The 24,860-nt window shown below is 38.5% G+C and overlaps 1 protein-coding gene across 5 annotated transcripts in view; it reads right to left on the bottom strand.

Moving 5' to 3' along the window:
- SYNE1 (spectrin repeat containing nuclear envelope protein 1) overlaps positions 1-24,860 on the bottom strand; it is a 662,466-nt gene that overhangs the window by 108,466 nt on the left and 529,140 nt on the right. For all 5 annotated transcript variants that reach the window (XM_089694288.1, XM_089694287.1, XM_089694289.1 and 2 more), the window contains exons 101-109: positions 23,540-23,695; positions 21,396-21,605; positions 19,335-19,436; positions 11,894-12,013; positions 8,585-8,785; positions 6,921-7,094; positions 4,112-4,243; positions 1,878-2,074; positions 725-857 (exon numbers count right to left, since the gene is read on the bottom strand). In XM_089694288.1, the coding sequence (XP_089550414.1) occupies positions 725-857; positions 1,878-2,074; positions 4,112-4,243; positions 6,921-7,094; positions 8,585-8,785; positions 11,894-12,013; positions 19,335-19,436; positions 21,396-21,605; positions 23,540-23,695 (1,425 nt within the window). The remainder of the gene's footprint in view (positions 1-724; positions 858-1,877; positions 2,075-4,111; positions 4,244-6,920; positions 7,095-8,584; positions 8,786-11,893; positions 12,014-19,334; positions 19,437-21,395; positions 21,606-23,539; positions 23,696-24,860) is intronic.

The raw sequence follows: 24,860 nt of genomic DNA on the forward strand, positions 1-24,860 counted from the left end.
AAATTGTGCACAAAATTTGCTGTGTGGTGAAGTTGGTGGGACAAATATTGTTATCATACCAATGCCAAACCAAACATAAATAAAGGAATACATATACAAATAGAGATAACAAACACAAGCAGTATTCCCCGACCCCCCTACACAGAAAAACACAGATTCAACTTACAATGACAACATTGCTGCTGTGAGCTCATTCTTTTATAGTAAAGGGGGTTGGTTATGCAATACTTCAAATTATTGGCTTTTGTGACTTGCAAACCCAAGGTAGCAGTGAACCAAAATCTTATTCCTACCCACTTATAACTGGGCATGATGGTGTCCTTTCACTACCACAAAAACACATTTAGAGCTCACAAAGTTCAACTTGGTATCCATGTACTCCATATTTTCAGTATGAGAAACATTTACATAAGTGTCCTAATCTATGCATAAAAGAAGAATCAGAGTTCAGACTGGCTCATTATCCCATTTTATCCTTTCTAAAAAGAAAGTTAACAAAGCATTAATGGAAAGCAATAAATTGATAGCTTGATTGCAGCTTCTATACTGACCACAGGTCAACGAGCTGACACATATTTACCTTATTTTCTAGGGCAACTAGTAAACTAGAGAGCCCAGGGTTTTGGGGTTCCACATGACTCAAAACAGGTAAACATGCATGTAGGCACTGACATGGATGCAGGCACCTTTATATCAGCTATTTAACAATCTTTTACATAATTACCAAGAAAGCATTTAGATGATCTCTGACTGTCTCCAGCTCTTGAGGCACAGTAACAGACTGTTCAGTCCAAAAGTCTAGTCTATCCATTGCAGAGCGCAACCAGTGAACAAGTTCAGCTGATTCATTTTTATATCTAGAAGCAGAAATGAAATGTTATAGTCAATCTGGCTTTTTCATACAAGTATTTTACATTACGTGGACAATTTAGTAACAAATTACAAAAATACTCAAGATATTTACTGAAAAACATCAGAACTTTTTTAAATAAGAAAATTCTGTTCAATGCATTTGTAACTCAGAAATATATCTTATATTGCTCTCAGCCTCCTCCACAAATCCTGATGCTTTTTTTTTTTGCTGCCGTGTGCGACATTCGTTCTCCATGGTCCTATTGCAAGCAGGAGTATAGCTACCCTCTTTTTCTCACTCAAAAGATGGACTAGGGATGATTGACTATAGAGGCGCCCCTTTGTGCTGGGGAAAGAATTTGAATACACAAAGTCCTTGGGTTTCTTCTCCTGCGGCACCAAGCACTGCCCTGAACTCAGAAAAGTTCATGAATAAGCACTTCGATTCAGTTTTACCCAGCAGGAGATCAGTAAACATTAGAGTGATGGTTACTTATCTCACTGTTTTCCATCCTGAAAAAAATGTAAACAGTGCTGCAGTGGCTGATGAGAAATGTAGAAAACTTAATAAATGGATGTCATCACATCCATTCATAAAGTTTTCTATGCCTTCTGTACTGCTATAGTCACTGGCTGTCCATTGCAGTGTTGTTCACATTCCAGGAAAGGGACTGCAGCAGTGTGGGGGACAGCTATAAATTGTATGAATAAATATGATGGACAACTTTTTACCAGGCAGTCCTGGGCACCAGAGGATGTAAGTTTTTGGTTCCATAAACTTACAGCCTTTGAAAATGCAGTGGACATAAGGGTTAATGAGTTAGCCTGATGCAAGTAGTTCTGTTCTAACCTGACATTTACATCCATGGCATTAAAATGACTACGTAGAGCTTCAGAAGAATTTTTATATTTATAATCCATATGTGTTTGGAAAATCTGTTCATTAGAATTATACAAATGTGTCACTAATAAACATTTATTTTTGATGCTGGGCCCTATCGGGCATTCCTGTACACTTGTGATACCTTGTCCAGTGTTTGAGGATATTCTCCAGTCTGTTCAGTTCCTTGGAAACCTTGCTGGTGCTGTTCAGCCATTGCTCTCCTAACTGATTCAGTGAACTCTCTAGCTCTGAGCAATTGATTGACATCAGCAGTCTCTTCCCATCTTCCAAGACCTGGTAAAGTCGTGGCTGGTACTCTGCCAAGCTGGACTTAAAGCACTGTAAAGAAAAATCATTGATAGCTAGTTAGTTTGTTATCATGCCTGCCGCATAGCTAGCTAAAAAATGTCAAAAGAAAAACACATCAATAACCAACCACTATCAGACCGTGAGCCCCATTTAGATGCTGTATGTTAAACACCAATCACAAACAAAATAAAGCAATGACATTAATGTTAATCACTGAGATTAAATAACTGTATGGTGCAGCTTCTGTTCACAGAGACCCCTGTTCAAAGGCAACTAGACTAATGGGAAAAAGTGGTGCAAGCCACATGGTTCTCAACTAAAACCATATATAAACCGCGCTCGCCACATAATTATAAGTCATATTTCTTAAACTGTAACAGATAAAGTGCAAAAGAAAGTCCAATATAATGTCCCAAATTGTGCATTGTGCCCATGTTCATACATATATATCCTGTGCTCGACTTGACAGTGCAATTTGTACCCCACATGGACTAACATTCCTTTATGTAGATGACCATCTATCTCTAGAATGGTCACAAGCCCTTGTGCGGCATTGCCCTGTACAATCACCACTGCTCTGTTTTATCAGAAGATATACAGCATTCAAGATGAATACGTTAAAAGGGAAGAACCACAGAAATTAGACCTCATAGCATAAAACCACTCCAGTAATTTATTACAAGGGGCTGTGTGGCAAACAGCTTCCTGAAGACGACCAATCAAATTGAAATGTGTCAAGGCTTGGTGACGCAACTTTTGCCGAAGTCACTTTTGGGCATCCCATTTCCGGTACCGGAGTGGGCAGCGGCCATCTTTACCGCTATACACAAGCTGTTTACTCCGGGTGCTGGTCTTTTAGGCACTGTACCATGTGAGGGTATTTATGAATTTTTATTCATAAATTACTGGAGTGGTTTAACGCTATGAGATCTACTTTATGTGGTTCTTCCATTTGAACAGATTAATTCTGAATGCTGTATATCTTCAGATAAAAAGGAGCGGTGGTGATTATACAGGGGAATGTCGCACAAGGGCTTTTGATCATACTAGATTTATATGGTCATCTACACATGCTAATTATTAGTCCATGTGGGGCACAAAATGCACTGTCAAGTGGAGCACCAGGGTATATGTGCATGAACACGGGCACTTTGCACAATTTTGGACATTATATTAGACTTTCTTTTGCACATTAATAATATGGTTTTAGTTTATGTATTGTGTGATATAGCACAATTTTTAACTGCAAGCGGTCATGTTATTTTATTTTGTAGCAAAAATGTATCCAAAGCACAGAACTTTATTTATTTTATTTTCACATGGTTATCAAGCCACCAACTGGGGACCTTTAGTCCCGCAACTACAAAATCTGGATATGTAGTTCTGGGCACCTAGTAAAAATAGTCATCTTGCTTGGAAGTTTGTTTACGATCTTTTTTGAGCAGGAACATCAGATACGGTCAATGCATTTGGGGGATAGGCCTTGCCTTCTGCATGGCTTAAAAAACTGTTTGTGAAAGAATCACAACAAAATTTGTTATGAGGACAAGATTAAACATAAAATGGAGCAGCCTTCACTATGCTCAGGTTACACTGGCATTTTCAACCCCATTTTTTGCCTTTTCTTAGGCCTCATTCACACAGCCGTTTTTATCTGTACACCCATGCAAACAGCCGCCTTCACCCAAGTGGAATGCACAGCTACATTCTCACTTGGTTGCAAACTTCATCTCTTATGGGATATACACGTGGTCTATTCACCTGCAGGCAGACAGCCTATTCAAATCAATGACTGGTGGCCAGCTGCATTGACCTGCACAGATCTTCAAGAATGTCCCAGAGCTTACATCAGTGTAGGTCCAATGCACATATCTACCAGAGTCTCTGCAACTACAAGAGGCACCTTATCCAGATATGTTCCTTGGACAATATAAGAAAATGAATATATTGAGATTAAAAGGTAGATCATGACCAAACAGAGGGAGATTGTAAAATCCAGTAAAACTGAATGAAATTTGATTCTTTTTATGTACTTAATTAGTTGGTGATAAATATATTTCACAGTACCTGATACAACTGAATTCTTTCTTTTAGTCTTTCTTCTGATTCTTCCACAAGCCCCACAATAGGTATGTTGCTCTCAATTGTCTCCAGCTGCCTGCTTAGGTCTTGATATTTTTCATCCAATTGCATCCATGTCTAGAGATTTGTAATTAGCAAAAAAGAAAACATCATATGGAACATAACGTTTCAAACTATTAAAGCAAATAACCTGACATTATCATTAAGGGGCATAACACACCTAAGTGTTTGACAATGTGCCGCTGAGAGAAAAAAAGACAAGAATCTTTTCCCTAGGTAAATAAATACTTAGTCAATGTGGAGACATACACATTGCTCATATGGTTGATGGCAGTGATTCTAGGATAATTGACATTTAGGTAGAGCTGGCCAGTCAGTGGCTCAACCTTTATAGTGATTCTACCTATCAGCAGAGATCCAATGACTAATGCCTCAGCACTGATTACATGGAAGACACCAACAAATCGTAAATTCTCATCTTCTCCACAAAAGATACAGTTTCCAGAATCTTATTTACCTATTCCCAATGTAATGCAGATGAATTCTTAAAATAAAAATGTTTTAAATTTAAGTAAAGTCCCACAGAAAACCTGTACCAAAAGCAAACATTTAGGTATATGTCAAACCACAAACTTTTTATTCTAGTTCAGTAGCTAAGTTGTTAGCATTTCCACCTAGCAATAGTAGCAATGTCAGTTCAAATCCCAACCATAGCACTACCTGCCTAGAGTTTGCATGTTCTACCTGTGCTTGCATGGGCTTCTTCCCATTCCAAAGACATGCTGATAGGTTAATTGTCTCCTGTCTAAACTGGCCCTAGTATGTGAATCTATGAATGTGAGGTATGGACCTTAGATTGCTCCTTGAGGACAGGGATTGATGTCAATGTACAATATATATATTTAAAGCGATGCATAGATTGGCGGTGCTATATAAATGCCTGTCATAAATAAACAGTTCTAAAAAGAGTGGGAATGATCGGAAGTCTTTTTGGGAAAGATTTTCTTATACTTCCTGAAGTGCTGACAATGGTTTTACCAGACAGGAACTGAGAGACAACCTGCAACGGGGACACAGACAAACATAAAAGGCAGATGGGGAACTAGCCTTTCTTGGCTCTCCTAAAGAAAAGCATTTTTATTTCTCTCTGTGCCGATGTTGGGCTGTTGGCATGAGATGGCATGAGATTTGCAGATTTTAGAGGTATAGGTCTGGCTCAGAAGAGGATGTGTCGTACCTCTACAAAAAAGACCACTGCTTCTGCACAGAGAGCAAGTGTCCAACATGCTGGCAGTGAACAGGCTTTTCCATTTAGGCTGTGACTGTTTCCTTAAGAAAACCAACTGTAAGACTTTTCACACATTTTGATGCAACTAAAATGTATTTAGCTGATTCAAATTGAAAGTTCGGCTGGCGTTTAAGATATAATTTTGAACAGCAAATATATTAATAAAAAGAAAAAACATAGATGCCTATAGATGAATATACATTTGCCTTTTCTCATATTTTCTCATGCTGATAGGCTAGAAAGCTTACTAATGACCTTGAATGTTTTGCCTTCAGTTAATTGAATGCAACATGGGGAAACTGTCAGTGCCAAGGAGGGCATACAAATACAGTTTTGTTGGTACTATTTCCAAATCCCAGTTTAACCCAGATTAACAATATTATGCATATAATTTAAATATGAATATATCTCAATTGGAACTGCCTTAGATAACAGTGCATGGCTTCTGTACATGTAAAGTAGCAGATGATTAAGAACAGATTTTGGTGCAACTAATGAAGTATTTAAACAGTTATTAATACTGAATTCTGCTTTTACTATCTAAAGTTAGTACATTGACTAAAAAAATACAGTCGTATATAGAGACTAGAGACATGAGCCTTGCGATGTTATATATCTGTAGGACAACTGCTCTTGTTGCCCATTAGTTTTATATTACAGGAGGTATAGGTAACAGGAATATGTATCAGACTAAATGATATGACAATATTTCTTCTGCACACACTCTTAGTCATGAAGCTTTTTCTTATGCTCGCTTTAGTGTTTAACAGATGAAAATTATATTTTTATGAAGCATAACTAAACTAAAAGCATAATTTCCAAATGGATGGAGTGAGATCAAGTTATAATCCACCCACTAGGTCTTTACAGCTCTTCGTATCCTAGAAGGGAGACCTCTTATCTCCCAGCATTGTTCTGCTGTCACTAGATGTAGTGATACTGTATATTCCTACAGGAATCTTCTAAGTAATGAATTATCCATATCTACATATTGCCCTGTTAGACTGCCTATAACAATACATGGAGCACTCACTTCACCTAATGACACCTGAAGCTTAACTCAGACACCAATCAGTATGGCATACCACCATGCCAGAGGGTGGGTGCAGACCTCTTTACCAGGGTCCTGTTTTTAAAACACAGTAATGAATTACACCCACTCTACCAAACAGAAAAAAAACTATATTGAGAGCAATTTTGTCTTAAAAACAGAATTTTGCTACTTATTACACCCATGCAACTCTATGGAAAAGAAATATCACACAAACCTAGTCCTTGGTACTTGAAATCTCAGAGCAAGTTAAAACAGTACAATTTTGTATTTAAACTATTTATGTCCAATATTCATGTAGTTTTGTGATCAATAGATATTTTTTCTCAATAGATATGCACATGTCCGTTTTACAGTTTTTTTAGGTCAGTCAAATAACATAAAAATAATCAAATTAATAAGTCCTTTCTGTTATATACATAGGAATCACTCATGTAAAAAGGCTTTATCCTTACCTCTAGTATGTATTCCAGTTCTACTCCTCTCTTGTGAGCTTGTTTCAGTACAGCAGATGCTCTCGCCATCAAGTCTGAGTGTTGCTGAGTCTCCCTAAGAGAAGCATAGCTGCTGATTTTCCGGAAAAGTGTTTCTGTGAGAATCATGTGTGACTCCAAGCCTTGGAAATACTCCTGGAAAATATTGCATGTATTCATAATAAATATAAAAAGTGGTATTTCCATTTGCAAATGATATTTGGACCAAACTCATACATTTGACAATATTATTCAATGATGTGACTATACTTTAACGCAATTCTCCCACATTCACAATAAAACAGTGTTATAATCATCATATCTGAGCTCATTAAGACACTGCAGGAACTGTATTTGATCTTGCAGTGGACCTTCCTACCTTTGTTGATTATGAATGTTTAGTTGTTCCTGCTTCAAAGCAGATTTAACCATGTTTAGACACACCACAGTGGCTAAATGGTTAGCACTTCCACCTGGCAGTACTAGAGTTGTTCGTTTAAATCCCAACTGTGGCACCAGCTGCCTGGAGTTTGCATGTTCTCCCTGTGCCTTCATGGGTTTCCTCTGGGTACTCTGGTTTCCTCGTACATTCCAAAGACATGCTGGTAGGTTAATTGGGTCCTGTCTAAGTTGGCACTAGTATATGGATGTAAGGTAGGAACTTTAGATTGTAAGCCCCTATACAATATATATGTAAAGTGCTGCGTAAATTGACAGTGCTATATGAGTACCTGTAATAAATAATTTAGTTGTGTTTACATGAACAAACAGAATTCTATTTTCTCTAAATGCAGCTAAACTGACTGCAATTAAACGCATGTAAACACGCAGCGCGATTGGCACCTTTGGAAAATCATTACATGCATTTATATGTGTTTAGAAATGTCCTCTAAATGAATATAAACAAAATATTGACAGTGAATGTCAGTGTGAATGTCAGCTCAGATCCCTCTGCTCCCCTTCCTAGCAGGCAGCCTTCCAGTCTTCTAATCTCTAACGTAAACATAGTGAGGGAGATTTACTAAAACTGGAACACTCAGAATCTGGTGCAGTTGTGTATGGTGGCCAATCAGCTTCTGATTTTAGCTTGTTCAATTAAGCTTTGACAATAAAACCTGGAAGCTGACTGGTTTCTATGCAGAGCTGCACCAGATTTTGCACCGCGTAATAACCTCCAGTGTCTTAGAAAGTGACTGGACTTGTGTAACAACTTTCCCTGCTTCTTTGATCACCAGCCACCTGGGTTTGTACCATTTCTCTCCACGTGTTCTATATATTAGTGGGTTAAATCATTCTACCATTATCATGATTTAGCTTTACATTTGTGTGGATCTGCTTAAATTTTAAGCAGCAGAACTTGAGTAGCAATGTAAGCATTTTAACTGTACATACACTTAAGCCGGCCAAATAGGGATTCAGCAAATTTTGATCTATATATGGGCAGGCTGATTGTACAAAAGTCAGTCTAATGATCGACTTCTGTACAGTCTCCCTGTCAGGTTTTCCTGATCGGTCGGTACCGCTGGCTATAGTTGGCAGCACTGATCATTGTATTCTGATGGCAGGGAAGTCTTTCTGCTGTCAGAATACAATAATTCAGGACCAGCTGGTTGAATACAAAGAAAAAATTGTATGGGCTGCCTTACCTTGTGCTTCTGAAGCATATTGTAGACTTCTTCTCTAGAGGTGACAATGCATTTCTGTCCTCCAGACATCTTCTCCTCTCCTGTTTCAATCAAATCAGATAGGTCTTGTAGAGCTCTTTCATACTGACTCTTTAGAGCTAGATTCTGGTTTAGTCCACCTCTTCTCGAGTTGATTATCATAATCAATTCATCATAAGTGTCCTGTACAGGAAAAAGAAAATAGTTTCTGTCAATTAAAAAAAAAAGGCTGCTAACCAAGTCTTGTTGATAGCTGGGCAATTTGTGTAGTTAAAGTATAACTAAAAGAAAAATCCTTTTTTTATTGGATAGTGTGGAGAAGGATTGGACCCCCTGTCAGCTTTTACACAGAAAGTGAAAGATAATCCCAAATGTTAGGTTGTCACAAGAACAGGCTTAGAGGGGAAATCTTTCAATGGAGACACTAGTTCTGGTGACACCCAAGTATTCCCTCACTTTGATGTCCTCTCACTTCCTGTTTGGGCTATGGGACATCAAATGAACTGCAATCTCCTCAGTGGCACACTGATAACAAAAAAAAATGACAGGGGTAATAATTCTGATTCTGTCAAAACATTTTAAAAAGTTTGCCTTTAGATCAATTTATTTTAATTGAGGTACTACAATCACATGTGTACAAATACTGCATATAAAAAAAAACTACTAAGCATAACACATCGTAACACCTCTACAGTTTTATCCTAAAGGGTAAGTTTACTCTTACTAAACAAAAATGGCAACCACCCCAGTTTATAACTAGCTTTAAAAGTAAGGTGCACATTGACTAGTTTTGTACAGCCTAAACAAACAAAGATTTCCCAGCACACTTACTAACTAGCTGGTATTTATTTACTAATAAGTCACTTCAATTTTACTTAAAGGGTAAGTTTACTCTTACCCACATTTCTCAAAAAAAGGTCCACATGCACCACAATGTGCCCAATATATTAAAATGCTATGCTCTGTTTCCCAAACAAATGCCCACTTCAGCTGCTAACACCATTGTCCTCCCCCATCCACCCTATAGAGGGCAGGATGAACCCAAGCCAGTAGTGCAGCCCTCAAAATCCACACCTGACCTTCCTCCCCAACCACAAATGCACAGTCTGCACTCCTTTACAAGCAAAACCACTGAGCTGCATGAGTGCACAGACTGTGCGTGTGCTGCAGTGGGAAGGGAAGCAGGGACTGCTCATTCGTGGATTTCCGGGGCTGTGCATCTGGCGCTGGGTGCGTCCTGCCATCTTCAGAATGAAATGGAAGAACAATGGTGCCAACAGGGAAGTCGTTTAAAGCTATCAGTCCTTGAGGAGTGCTGTTTGCTGAGGTGATCCAGAGGTGATACATATATGCTCTGTGGCCCTGCAGGGTCGCAAGGCGGAGGTGAGAGGCCATTGCAGCCATTTTGGGATCACATCCGGGGTGTGTTGGTTCACCCACATTCCTTTTTGTGCATGATCAGAAGGAATGCGACACTGATTATTGGACTATTTCTCATTTTGCCAATATTGTTGTCTTCTTTCGCACTGAGGCTATTTATTTGATCCCACTATAGGGATTCACTTATTATTGGTTAATGTCCCTTATTGGGGACCAGGGAGTCACATTTATATTATCCCCATGTGGATTGGGGGGTCACCTTTTTTGGTAGATTATTCACCATTTATGGTCCATTATAGGACCTGATACTTGTGTGTATATCACTGTATGATCACTAATTTATATATTGTTATGAACGCTACATCACATATATTGCATTTATGTTTTGTTGCCTAATTGTATAGGATTAGATGTTAGCTGCTTTTTAGCTTTTTATACCTTTCCGAGTTAATACATAAGAGCGCAGGAGGACTGTTTGATTTTAAACACTGGGCTATTCTGAAGAGGGACCAGCAGGAATGTGTGTGTGTGTGGTGAGGGAGAAGGGGGGAGTGGGGAAGTCTATTTGAAAGATATAGAACATTGGTTCATTAAAGCTAAACTCCAGGCAGATAAAATAGCTCCAAAAAAATGCAGCCCTGTAATCAAAAATATATGATTAATTATATATGTTTAAATGCAAGAAGGGTAAGCACCTGAATTTGACTTGGTATGAGCAGTATAGCACAGCACAGAATGGGGGAGAGAGAAGCAGCACAAGGAGCCACTCAAGCAGGAGCGGACTGACCATTTGGAAACTCGGGCAATGCCCGAGGGCCCGGGGTCAGTAGGGGGCCCCATGAGATGCCCCTGGTACCTTTTTCATAGGCTTTTTTGAGTTTGGGCAAGGACACAGGGGCCCCATGATCCCCTATTGCCCGGGTCCCCATGAGTTGTCAGTCCGCCCCTGCACTCAGATACACTGCACTGTAACTAGTGTACTGATAGAAGAAGAGAACAGAATGAAAGAGATGATCTCCTCCGTGTACTATTTCTTTCACTGTCCATTCACAGGATGGAGGTGGGGAAGAGACTTGTAAGTGAAAGTTGAAGATGCTGCAGAGAAAAATTTGGTCCCCTGATCTGCCACGCAGTACTATATTATCTGGCAGAGCTGTGTAACTCTCAGAACTGGAAGCACAGAAATAAAAAACCTTGGTAGGTAGAACATCTCATATATGTATTTCATCTGTGTACATATTTGTTCAGCTTTAAAGGAAGCATCCCAAGTGTGATTATATACCACATTTCCAGCAGATTATATACTCATCGTTCCCCTATGATAAGGTAAAAAGGGTCTGAATTGCTAAACCACATTTTCAAAAGTGAAATAAATAAATATCAACTATTCCTTGATATTTATTTCTGCTCTTCCTACTATATCTGTTAAGATAGCTAAAATTCTAAAACCCTTTCCCTACCCTTTCGTGTTATTTTCCCTACTTACTGTTTCCTGAACATTATCTTTTAGGACACAATGGGGCTGACTTAATAAAACTGGAGTGCAAAATCTGGTGCAGCTTCCAGTTTTTTTTTTTTTTTAAAGCTTAATTGAACAAGCTGAAGTTAGATGAAGATTGGCTACAATGCACAGCTACACCAGATTTTGCATTTTCTAGTTTTAATAAATCAACACAAATGGACTTCTACTACCCTTTTTTTTTATTTTTACATACAGATTTGACTTCACACAGATGAGGTTTCCGCCCTCTCGTTTTCACTCTATACGTACCTGTGACATTCTGTGACACAAGTTGTATTCCTACACTTTGTACTACTACAATTTGGTGGAATCATCCTTTCTTTTTCAATAAAGAATCGTATGGAAAAAAACCTGCTAAAATGAAAATATTTTATCTTTTCCCACCTTACCTGAAGCTTTGATAATTCTTGCACTGATTGCTGGTCCACTTGTAGTTTATCTCCGTGTTTTTTCAACTCAGTAATTTCTGTGTCCAGTTCTTTTAAACTATCTTCTGCTTGTAAAATAGCCTAAACACAAAGCAAATAGTCTAATTAATGAATAACTAGAAATATAAAATTATAATAGTTAAAAAATATTATTAATGTTAGAGTTTTAAAGGTATGAGAGTTCTGTAATCACAATGTGATATATGTTGGTTTACGTAGCAACACATTCTATACAATAGCTGTAAAATTGCCTTTTAAGAGCTATCATCTTAAATAGCAGAGTTGGTAAAATATGCTACTGTAAAACATATATCCCACCATAGTATCACCTTTAAGACCATAACATCTAAAACAGGGGAACATTATATATATATATTATATATTGTGATCCATAAGAAGGGAAGATCAGAGGTGTTAATCCATATTGCTAACTCCTATTTGTGTGTGTAATGGTTAAAGCCCAAACTCCATCCAAAACATTTTTTAAAGTTTTCAACAAAGCGCATAAGAGTCTCTACCAAGTTTTTATGGGTGTCTGTATCTGACTAGGTAGTTTTCCTCTCACTTTCTGCCCTGGTGACCCACTAACTTTAAGTGGAAGTATTGTGACACAGAAACGAATAAAACCTTTCCCTCTTGGTACAAAGAATAGTAATTTCTATGCCCAAAGTGATATACCGGCAGCAGTTTTGGTAGATTTAGCCCCATCCGTGTTTAGCACCCAATATGTGAGATCATTTATTTTGGTCAGTTTAGTTTAAAATTATTATATTTTATGTAGCTAAAAATCTATGCTTACTGCAAAAACAGATAGAAAATGTAACATCTTTTTACTGCATATTGAGTGTATCAAAACAATACAGATATCTACTTTAGACTAAGCATACTCTTATACAGGTGTAGAGGGATTGTCCACAAAATGAAAGTTCATCAGAAACTAGACACACTTTGTTCCGTGTGTGGCTCTCTCTGTTCAAGAGAATTTGCTTGTAAGACAGGCTCTTATTGAACAGCCCTACTAGAAAACCAGCATTTGATCAATGCATGCAGCCAAGCATTTGAGTGCTGATCTGTATTTTCTGGTAGAAGGGGAGTCCCTCCTGGGAGAATACAATAGCGCAGCGGGGAGATCCCTGCATCCTCATCCCTGCTTTTGTGGATGTGGGGATCTGTGAGTCTTTTTTCTGTTCAACCCACTGGTTGAATTAAAAAAAAAACCAAACATTTGTGTATACCCTGCTATATAGAATACTTATACTATATGACTGAGTATTTATCACTGATGTTCTAATAATTGGAGGCACTGTCGAGTAACTCTACATTATTAGGCAAACAAAATGCACTTATGTGGGTCTACAACTCTATATGAATAAGGGCCAGCTCATAACTATACATTTTAACACACAACATATTTGCACTTTAAATAGTGATTGTTTACCCATTAGATGTGTTTTAGTGCAGACATTAAAGAGCCTATTGATAATGACAATTCCTGAAAATGCAGCTACTTATCTCTATTCTATTAAACCCAAAACACACACTGGCTAATTTTTAGAAGTTGTTAATAACTTACTACCCTATCCAGGCATTTTTATAAACAGCCAGTCATAAAGGCAGATTCAGACATTTTACACCTATTCCATGGATAACGTCCCTATGTATAGACCAATATTAGCTATCAGCTGTCTTAATATTATTGATGACATAACAGTCAGTGATCTCTGTACGGCTGCTTACATTTTTCTTGCATGCTCTTGGAGGGCCTTTTACCAGCTTACACAGACTTGTATATAGGGAGTCCAAGGCTTGCCTGCATCAGACTTTGTTTGGAACAGGACTGACATTGCTTATAGGGTTCCATAAATTTTATGTCCAGCCCAACTGCTATGCACGCAAGCACCATTTTTCTTTATACGCATATGTGGTTAAGCTGAGTGTAATATAACTACTTTATGTTTCTAACTATTTCCAATGAGGCACAAAAATGATAATTAAGTGACTGACATATACTTTAGAGTTAAAAAACAAGAATACCCAAAGACATGCTGGTAGGTTAATTGGTTCCTGTCTAAATTGGCCCTATTATGTGTATGTATGAATGTAAGTTAGGGACCTTAGATTGTACGTCCCTTGAGGGTTAGGGACTGATGTGAATGTACAATATATATATGCAAAGCACTGCGTAAATTGACGGTGCTATATAAATACCTGTAATAAATAAATAATATGTATTTCTTATTTCCACATTTACTGGTTCATTTTAATACACTTAGCCGTTTAATGTTTTAAGTAATATTCCACAATCCTATCATATAGGTTGAGTTTAAAAAGTAAGGAGTGTCTAATTATAAGAGACACATGACCTTATGCAGGCTGTATGCTTTCGTAGAGGCAGTTTGGAGGATATTAGTTGAGAGTAGGGTTTTTCTGAACCTCATGATTCGTTGCTTACTTTTAAGATTTGCTAGCCTAAGATTTAATTAGGAGAGATAATTCAACTGTCCCCAGCATGTGGCTACAGATGACAGTACTGCTGTCTTTTTGGTATACAGTATTTGTATTGTACATATCTGCTTCTATTCTAGCACACAAACTTACCATAATCACAGGACCAGCGATAAGATTTGATTTTTTAGATACTGGTATAGAATGGTATGTAGTCACATTCTAGTTATCCCATCTACATTGGTAAAACAAGTGTTTATAATGCTCAAAATTTTAAAACAGTCTACCTTTTTCATACAAGCTATTGACTTAAGCTGGCCTTACATGGATCAAAATTCGGACAATCAGCAGGAACTGTCCAAATTTCGATCCATGTATGGGCAGGCTGGTTGTACAAAAGTCAATCTACTGATCAACTTCTGTACAACCAGCCTGTTGGGTTTTTCCTGATCGATCAGTGCCACCAGCTATAGCTGATCAGTGTATTCTGATGGAGGGGAAGTTGCCATGCTGTCAGAATACAATATCTCAGTTGAAAATATATGAATGGGGGAATTTGGTCATTTTTTTTTGTTCAACTCACTGGCTGAACGAACAAAAAATGAAACATGTATGGGCTGCCTTAGTCTACCAGTGCTTTGATATAAAGAAAAGCAGTAATTAAACAACATTCTCACCTATGCAAAACACATCTTCCACAGGGATGAATAGTACCAAGGTAATAATTTTGTCCCAAGCAGAGCATGTACCTGCTATGTGGACTTGAAAGAAAGGGGGCCTAACATTTTCTAGCTACATAGTTATTTATGCAGTTAGCAATAGGATTTGGCAAATAAATCTGTATAAAATAACTATATATAAAGGATGGGGACGTCACATTGCTAGCAACAGAATCATGCAGAACAGGCTTCAACTTGTCTGTATGGAATCGCTTCCTCACTGGTTTGCGTTGCTGCTGAATCTACCTTGCTACGGAGGGAGAGGCATCTCGCTGGTCCAACTAAGTAGGGAATGACTCCATTAAAACCGATAAGTCGTTTCTTAGTGATTCTATCTCTGATGAGTTGTCTCTTGTGAAAAGGCTCTTAGTGGATGGAGAAGTTGAAAAGTTCTTAAAGGTTTTGCTACAGGACCTTATTACACATAGTTATGGTCCTGAATATCTAAAACATAGCAGACTGCAATGCATGAAAAACATACTTGTGTATAAAGTCTTAGACATTTTTGTTTGGATAATATAAATGTGGGTTACATGTCCAGAGCAAACTGTAAGATTGCTGTTTTTATTTCCATTTAACAACTAAGTTCTATCTGGCTGTGGACAAAATGTAGTTCTTGGAAACACCTAAAATGCAAGATAAATGTTTTACTGAAAAACTGGAACACAAAATGTAATTTTTGTGACTTCTAAAGAAAATGCTGGAATATTTCTATTGTTTTTTTTTTTATCTGGTTCTTGGAATTTATGGCTCATGGCCTATTGGATAAATAAAGGGACTTGAAAAAAGCTTTTTTTTTTTTTTCCATCTTACAATTGAAGCCACCTATGGACTAGATGGTATGTTTATCCAAGTGTCATGCAATTATCTATTGATGTCATGCTACACTAGTACACAAAAGAGGGCGGGGGGGGGGGAGTTGGTATAGGCACCATCATCTTGTCGTTCTTTTTAGCCAGCTTGGAAGAGGAGGAATGTGTCCATTAGTAGAATCTCTACTATGAAGCCCCTGGTGGGTGGTGGGGAAGAGTTTAGCATTTGAGTTTGCTCAACCCTGATTTGCAGGAAGTCTTAAAAGTGCACTGGCAATGGATGCAAAACAGATAATCACATTTGGTATCTTCTGATAGGATATACGATTCACTTTCTTCTTTTGATCTCAGTACAGATAAATTATAAATCATGATATCATGCTGATTTTGGACAGATAGTATGAGTAGGATAATTACACATTTAATTTTGATTATTCAAGATACCTATGCAATGCTTGGTAAATTTAGACTGCTGATGGATACCTGCTATACCATAAATTAAAGTACATTATACCTGTTTGTAAATTTTTTTTATAAAACTAAACCAATGTGACACCATCTTCTGTACATTGCAGTTATGTAATAACAAACGGACAGTTAATCTGCTCTGAGACATTATATTTTCCTCTGCCATCTGTACTTCTATTTATGCACCAATATAATAAACCCATCCCTGGTGTCAGTTATGTTTTGCCTTTATAAAATGACACTTTGGAAAAAAGACAGGTACATTTTATTCTTATACATTTATTGAAAAATTACATGAACAAAACTTTATTTACAGATCTTCTGTAATAAAATCCACAGCTTTATAAAATGCCAGGAGTCATATCACAAACACTATGCTTTTTAACTTGGTACATCTTGTAGTGAGCACCTTGCTTAATTTATTGTCAAGCTACAGTTATTTGAAGTTAGCAAAAGAACAAGGAGGACAGAATGGCAAAGCAGAGAAGTAGATTTACAGTGGATGAGCAGTAATGGAATAATGATACAGAAACACAAAAAGGTAACAAAAGGTTTCACAACATTCCGCTAAGTAAAGTTAGCGGTATCTTGGAATGTGACCCATCTGGTACAGGGTTCCTGTAGATTCAACAAAAGGGGAGAATCCCTGAAAATAGGAAATTCAGAAGAAAAAGGATTTCAAGACAGATGGAAAGATGTAATAGGGGTGAAAGCAAAGTATGGTACAAAATCAGATTAGCTTTGGCTAACCTCATTCATAAGACTCTGACCAAAACTAAATAAGTGCAGGCAGACAGACATTATATGCAAACCACAGTTTCTTCTACAGGCTCAACGGTGGATCAGTAAAACAATCTCCCTAAACCTACTGAGTTCATAAAGCAAGCTTCCAGTACAGTCATGCAGAAATAGTATTGGCGTATATGCGGAGATAACTAGTCGACTTTGTGTATCTAGGGGTTTGGTTGGGAAAGTAAGTTGAACTTGCAGGTATGGATTGCTATTTCTCTCTTTCAAAAGCTTATTAAAGCAGAGTTCCACTTGAAAAAAAAAAAAAAAGCCAGCAGCTACAAAAACTGTAGCTGCTGACTTTTATAATACAGCCACTTACCTGTTCCTTGGTCTAGCGGTTTCCTCACCACCGCTGGTTTCACCAGCCATCTTCTCTTCTGGCACTGGCATCTTCAGTGTGGGTACCTGGCTGTGACAGCTTGCAGATTCACATCCGGGTGCCCACTGTGCATGAGCGAGAAGCGCTGCACTTTGCAAATGGCCCCGTAGTCTTCTGGGACCTGTCACACGTCCCATAAGACTAGAGAGAGAGAGGGGCGGAGGACAACTTCTGCTTCCAATCGCCTTAGGCGATCGCAGCAGATGTGGGAGTGGGTACCTGTCAAATTTGGGTACCCGCTCCCCCCCTCCTCCCCAAATGTGCCAATCCTTAATGGGGAGTGGGGGACAAAGACTTAAAGCAGAACTTCCGCTATTGGGTGGAGCTCCGCTTTAATAACACTGGGTCAATTAAAGTGCCATACTCTCCACCAAAAACACACTTACATTTTAAGAAGAAGCTAGTGAATTATATCACCCACAGTGTTTTTCCTGTCAATTTGGAAGCCCTGTAGCAAGATCTGGGTGTGGTGTGGATAACAATTTACTTCATTTTATATTTTCTGTCCTGAACATTCATTGGTGCTGTCCAATCCACTTAGGGTTATTTCTTATTATGGTGAGTGAAAACAACCTTTTTAATTCCATATTTACTCTGCTTCTCTTAAGGCATCTCTGGGTTTCTTTGGGCCCTTTCCTGTTGGCTGTGGCCTACTACTGAAAACACCTGCTGAGGGGTGAAGACAGATAAATATCTTCATAAGTTTTATCATGGTTACTCTTTCCACCTGGCAGCCATAAATGTGTAAGTTGCCAAGTCAGTCTGTTATTGAAATCATATACAGTATGTTTCTACAACCTGTTACATTATAAACTATATTGCTCTTTTTTTTACCATTTTGTGTCAAATTCCAGGTATTAGCTTAAAGTAGAAGTCCAGTTAAATCCTATGTAAACTTAAACCTGCTCCCACCCACATTCTAAGTCCTATACTAACTACCCCATAGAGTAAAGATGTGTATACTTACCTCTTTCCTGGGCATTCTGGTCCAGTCACGTGATGTCCCCAGTGACTTGATTCAGTGAAGACGATAGATCACCGACAATGGCTACAAAAGACTTACTATGTGGCATCCAATTTTGGCTGTGTCTCCTCTACCCTGAAGTCGGCGATGGGAGTCAATCACATGACTACACAAGGGCGCCCTAAGAATAGGTAAGTATGCACATCTTTTGCTCTACGGCACGGGTGTCAAACTGGCGGCCCTCCACCTGTTGCCAAACTACAAGTCCCATGAGGCATTGCAAGATTGACAGTTACAAGCATGACTCCCAAAGGCAGAGGCATGATGGGACTTGTAGTTTCGCAACAGCTGGAGGGCTGCCAGTTTGACACCCCTGCTCTACGGGGTAGTCAGTATAGAGCTTAAAATGGGGGTGGGAGCAGGTTTAAGTTTAGATTTGACTGGACTCCTACTCTAAAAGAATTGGCAAGGCACTTATTTTGATGACAGGTCCACAGGTAGCTAAAGACAAGTAATGATGCTGTGTGTATTACAGATATATGAAAAAAGTATTAACATGTCTGGATGGTTTACATGAAAATTAGTTTGTTTACAATGACCTGTATGAGAATATGTGGCATATTTCCAGGTGTATACCAAGGTAATAAAAGCAATGCTATGCCTTTAACCTTTGGACAAGTCTCATGACATCTGTGACAGTTTTCTGGTCAGAGGTGAGGTGAGTATCTTTATAGCATATATCTTGACATTGCTATAATGATAAGTTAAGGTATGATCATGGCTTGTCATCAAATATGGCATAATGGCCATATACAGTAATTACCTGCATCTGTTCTTTCGCCGGTCGCTCTGCAGCTTCTGCCAGTTTGTGCAGTATGATGTATTTATTATCAGCCAAGGAAGTAAACAGCATCTTCAAATCGTTCTGTTAGAACAAAACATGTATACAAATTACATTTTACATAAAAACTCAAATATCGCACTTTCAAAATTTTTGCATGGAGCACAAACTTAAGGCATGTTTTACATATATGTAGATAATACATGTTGCATATTATTAGGAGAAAATTTTGGATGATTTAGGTGGTATGATCAGAGATCAAAGGTGTATATATGTGATAGACCGTGATGTATACTAATTATGAGAAAAATATTGGTGGATTTGTACATCGACTGATATACGGCTCTTCAGACAACCCATTACAGTCAAAGGAGTCAATGTTGCTTAGCTCTGAAAGGAACTAGGAAAGAAAAATACACAATGCTGATCTGAGGTCACTTTTTAATGCACATAAGAAGAGGATGGTGGATTTGGAGTGTTGGGGCATGGCGAAAAATAATTTGATTTTAACTAATCAACATACAGATCTGACTTAAATGTGAGACCCAATATGGTTACCCGTGAATAAGAGCCAACACCTTAGTAACTACTGTGCAGGGGCGGACTGACCATTTGGAAACTCGGGCACTGCCCGAGGGCCCGGGGTCAGTATGGGGACCCATGAGATGCCCCTGGTACCTTTTGCATAGGCTTTTTTGAGTTTGGGCAAGGACACAGGGGCCCCATGATCCCCTATTGCCCAGGGGCCCCATGAGTTGTCAGTCCGCCCCTTCTACTGTGAATAAGGCTGATAACAAGTGCAAACCGTGTTTAAGCTGCTTGAAGTTACAGTGTTAAAATGATCTAAAACCCCAAAACAAGCATATAATATACTGCAGCTATCCAATCCTTAAATATGATAGCTGCATTAGTTTTCCTTTTAAGTTTTTTTTTCTTGATTTCATCTAGTGATCTGGCCAGTACCATGCTTCTTATCTTTGGGTGTCTACACTATGAATAAAGCAGCAACCTTTGGACTGCAGCATTGTAGGTCTTGGGAGAAGGTAGTGTTTGATTCTTAAGCAGGTTTAGATGGACTAACAAACTAAAACCAAACGCCAGCTAATAGTTTTAAAGAGTTACACCAACAGACCACTGTAGGCACCCTGCCAATGTTAAGTGGTTTGTTTCAACCTTCTGAAATTTTTGCAAAACAGCTTGGTCTACTGAAAAATAACAAACTTACTAGCTGGATCGCAAGCTGATAATAGAGCTGATAATGCAGTCACCAAATCTAAGGAGTTCTACGCTGTAATATAATTTTTTTTTTGAAAGGGGGATTCATACTACTTTAACTAACACACATACCATTATAGAATTGCTCAATTTTTGATACTTAATTAAAAACATATCAAAAATAAAACTGTTGTTGTATACTAAGCTGCTGTCACCAATATGTATTAAAATGTATGTAGAATATAGAGTATTTATATTTAACCAAATACACACTGTTCAGCATGTATTGTTAAGCTGGGTGTCATTTTTGGCTAACGTAAGCTTACAAGCTTTCTTTATTGTTATTTATGCTGAATGGCCATTTATAGTGAACCAATAATAAATTGACCCCCAATAAATTTAAAACCCACAGCTAGCTGATTGTAGCCAGCAGAATAAAGAATATAATTTGAACTGTAGTTCTTACATACAGTATGTAAATGATTCACAGGAGTTGATTTACTAAAGGCAAATGGACTGTTTACTTTGCAAGTGAAGCTGCACTTAGCAAGTAAATTTTCCCCATAACTTAGTGAATAAGATGAAGCTGACTTCCATCATTCAATCTTGTGCAAGCAAGTTGTTTTTTATTTTCCTTCCCTGTGATAGGCTATTCTTTGCAAAGTACATGTTCACCACATTCACTACTGTCTGGGAAAGATTCCCTTGCAATGTGCAACTTCCCCTGCAAATTGAACAACATATTTACCTTGAATAAATAAACCTCATAGTATCCAGGTAATGTCAAGATTGTGTATGCAATGTAAGGATCTCATATGATCATCATACCTGAAAGGTCAGAAGATCTTGTAACCTCTCTTTCATCTGATTACATCTGTGGTTTACAACAGATTCCAAAGAGTTCAGTCTTCCCAGAAGACAATACAACGTGTCCTCTATGATTTCCTGGTGGTCTCCGGTACTTGTGAAGGCTTGTAAAAAGAGTTTTTTGTTCTTGTCCATCTCTTCACTCATTTCTTTAATGTCTTTAGCCAAAGTCTGTGAGTAAAAACAGAAAGTTGAGATGCATTTGTATTGCCCCTGACCACCCCACTTAAACTGCAAAGGCAGCCAGATGGGTTTGTAAACATACGGCCACCGTGCTGCTTTGCTTCATAGCCACAGTTTATCTCCCTTGTCCTGTTTCATGGGCAGCACTGCCACTGAACTTGACCCATTCAATTGAATGTGGCTGTTTCACAGTCATGTGCACCCCTTTCAGAAGGGTGGCAAAGGCTGCGGCAAGTGTAAACTGAGTCTTAGGCCCCTTTCACATTTTGTTCAGCAGGGGATCTGTTTGCTGATCCCCTGCTGAGCTGAGTGGAGTGGGCAAATGACAGGTCTGTGTCCGCTCCGCCTATACACAGCAGTAACAGACACAGCCCACTCTGCTCTAAGGGCAGTCTAATGTAAACGGACCAGCTGTCCATTTATACTCGACTGCCCTCTGATCTGATCCGGCCAAACAGAAGAAAACGGATCTCCTTCCGTTTTTTGCTGGATCAGAAGTAGCTGGGTGTAAACAAGTCCGTTTACACCCATATGACCATAGAGGAGAATGGAGGGGCTTATAGTGTCTGCCCGGAAAACAGACAGATGGACCCGACTGGACTACTCGTGTGAAAGGGGCCTTAAAGTTGGCCTGAAGACCAAATGAAAGACACAAATGAATGCAGTTTCATATTTACTAAAACAGCATTAAATAAATAACTTTTAATGCATGCAGCGTAAGTACTTGAATTTGACCTGATATCAGCCTCTTGCAGTTCATGTACAGCGTAGCTCACAGTGAGAGAAGAAAAAGCCGCACATGGAGCCATTCAGTTGTGCTACAGTCCTTCTAAGCTAACAAGAAAACATGCTGATAGATCCAAAGAACTGAGTGACAAAGAAACAAGCTCATCAGTCTGCTGCTCCTCCTGTCTGGTTACAGGCTAGGGGAGGGTATAAACCTGTAATCATCACATTACTGTGGTACAAAATCAGGTCTCCTGCCTTGCCAGTCAGGGCTGTGCTGTGAGACAAAGCTGGGTAAATCTCAGGATTAGATGTAAATAATTATTAGAAATAAAAATAATTTTTCAAGTAAAGCAGCTCCCATACAGTATATGTATTTCAAGAGCTGAGTTTTACCAGTAACAAATGCTCAGTGATGGTCCTCTTAAGCCGGCCATAGATGGAGCAATTTTCTTTCCTGTAGCCACTGGTTGCAGGAAAGAAAATCACTCAATTCACCCATCAACATAGTCAGTGTTGATGGGGGAGTCCCTCCTGTGGAGCCAATGGGAAGGGGGAGCCGTCCCTGCTGGGAGAACATAGTGGAGTTTATTTACTATAACTGGAGTGGTAAATCTGGAAAACCTGGAATCTGATAGAAACCAATCAGATTTCAGGTTTTTTTTTTTTTTTGACAAGGCTCAATTAAGCAAGCTGAACTTAGAAGCTGATTGGTTACCATGTACAGTTGCACCAGAATTTCTACTCTCCAGTCCTAGTAAATCAACCCCACTGATTATTGCTAGCAGTTATAATAGCCTATGGCAATAATCACATGAAAAGTCGAAAAGGCTGGTTGTACCCAAGTTGATCAATCGATCAACTTGAGCACATTTAACCTGCCCAAACATGGTTTAAATCTTGGCCGGTCCCAGCTGAACTGGCCAAGATTCGAACCATCTGTGTCCGGCTTAAGCCCCACAGCAAGACCAAAGTCAGAATATTGAAAACTTTTTCAGCTATCACTATGGCACACTGTGATAATCCCTGGTCACAGTAAATTATGTCATGTTGACAAAAACAATATTGTATTAAAAAAAGACAACAATAATTAAGGATAAAGGAATTAGACAAAAGTAGCAGCAAAGTAGTTTTAAAGTGGGATGCCTCTTCATTTTTGCTAGCTATTAAGTCACAAGCCAGTGAATACAACATACCTCTTGGTGGTAAAGACAGGATTCTGTCTCTTCTGGTTGAAGGGCAGTTTGTACAAAAAGTCGTTCCTCCACATCATCCAACCAAGTAGAAGTAGCTGAGACAGCATCATAGAGTTTTTTCTCTAATGGAAGGATCTTTTTTTCTCCAACTGTAGTCTATATAAGGTCAAAGGTTAATAGGGGCAGTTTAGATTAGGAAAAGTAAAGTGTAACATTTACTTTTATACATTACTGTATAATATTTATTTATTTCAGGTACTTATATAGCACCGTCAATTTACGCAGCGCTTAACACATATATATTGAACATTCTCATCAGTCCCTAACCCTCAAGGGGTGTACAATCTAAGGTCCCTAACTCACATTCATACATACACATATTAGGGCTAATTTAGACAGGATCCAATTAACCTACCAGCAAGTCTTTGGAGTGTGGCGGGAAACCGGAGCACCCAGAGAAAACCCATGCAGGCACAGGGAGAACATGCAAACTCCATGCAGGAGGCGCCATGGTTGGGAATCAAACCCATGACCCATTTACTGCAAGGCAGACGTGCTAACCACTAAGCCACTGTGCCGCCCTAATATATGTATAAGCCATAATATATGTATAAGTCTCAGCAAGTCTATTATTTGAAAGAAAAAAATAATATGAAGATAAAAATATGTTTCAAATTGTATAAACATTTCACATACTATATGTGGAAACTTAAAATAAGATATATCCAACAATAATACATTTTTCAGATGTAGTTTTCACTACAGCAAAAACAATATTCATTAATTAAAAAATAAAACATTTCAATCACTTTTTCAGTGTAAGCCCTGGTTCACACCGGTGCAATTTCAGGTGTGACATAAGAGTTACAAATCGCACCTGAAGTATTTCTATGGCACTGTCTTAATCGGTGTGAATTGAAGTAGCGCAATTTAAAAAATAGTTCATGCACTATTTTTTTCCGATTTCATTGCGACTTGCTTTGACTTCTGTTATATGAAGTTGCAAGCCACAGTGAAACTGGAGATACAAATTGCACTGATCTGCAACTTTGAAATCACGATACTTCAAGTGAAGTAGCGTGATTTCAAAGTCACATTCACAGTGAACCAGGTCTAATTGATAAAATGGCAGGACCACATGTAAGTTAAAAAAAAGATAACATAACGATACTAGCTAATGCTAATTGATAAGCACTGAAGCTGGTCATACATCCTGACTGCAAGTGGAACAAAAGAAATCTGACAGATTCCTCCATCCACACAAAGAATAAGGATGGCCGAACTACACCTGCTGGGTTATTGTTTTCTGACAGCTGACTGA

The sequence above is a fragment of the Staurois parvus genome, unplaced genomic scaffold, assembly GCF_062004578.1.
Source record: "Staurois parvus isolate SC_StPar_1 unplaced genomic scaffold, SC_StPar_1.0 ptg000657l, whole genome shotgun sequence".
Taxonomy (NCBI): Eukaryota; Metazoa; Chordata; class Amphibia; order Anura; family Ranidae; genus Staurois; species Staurois parvus.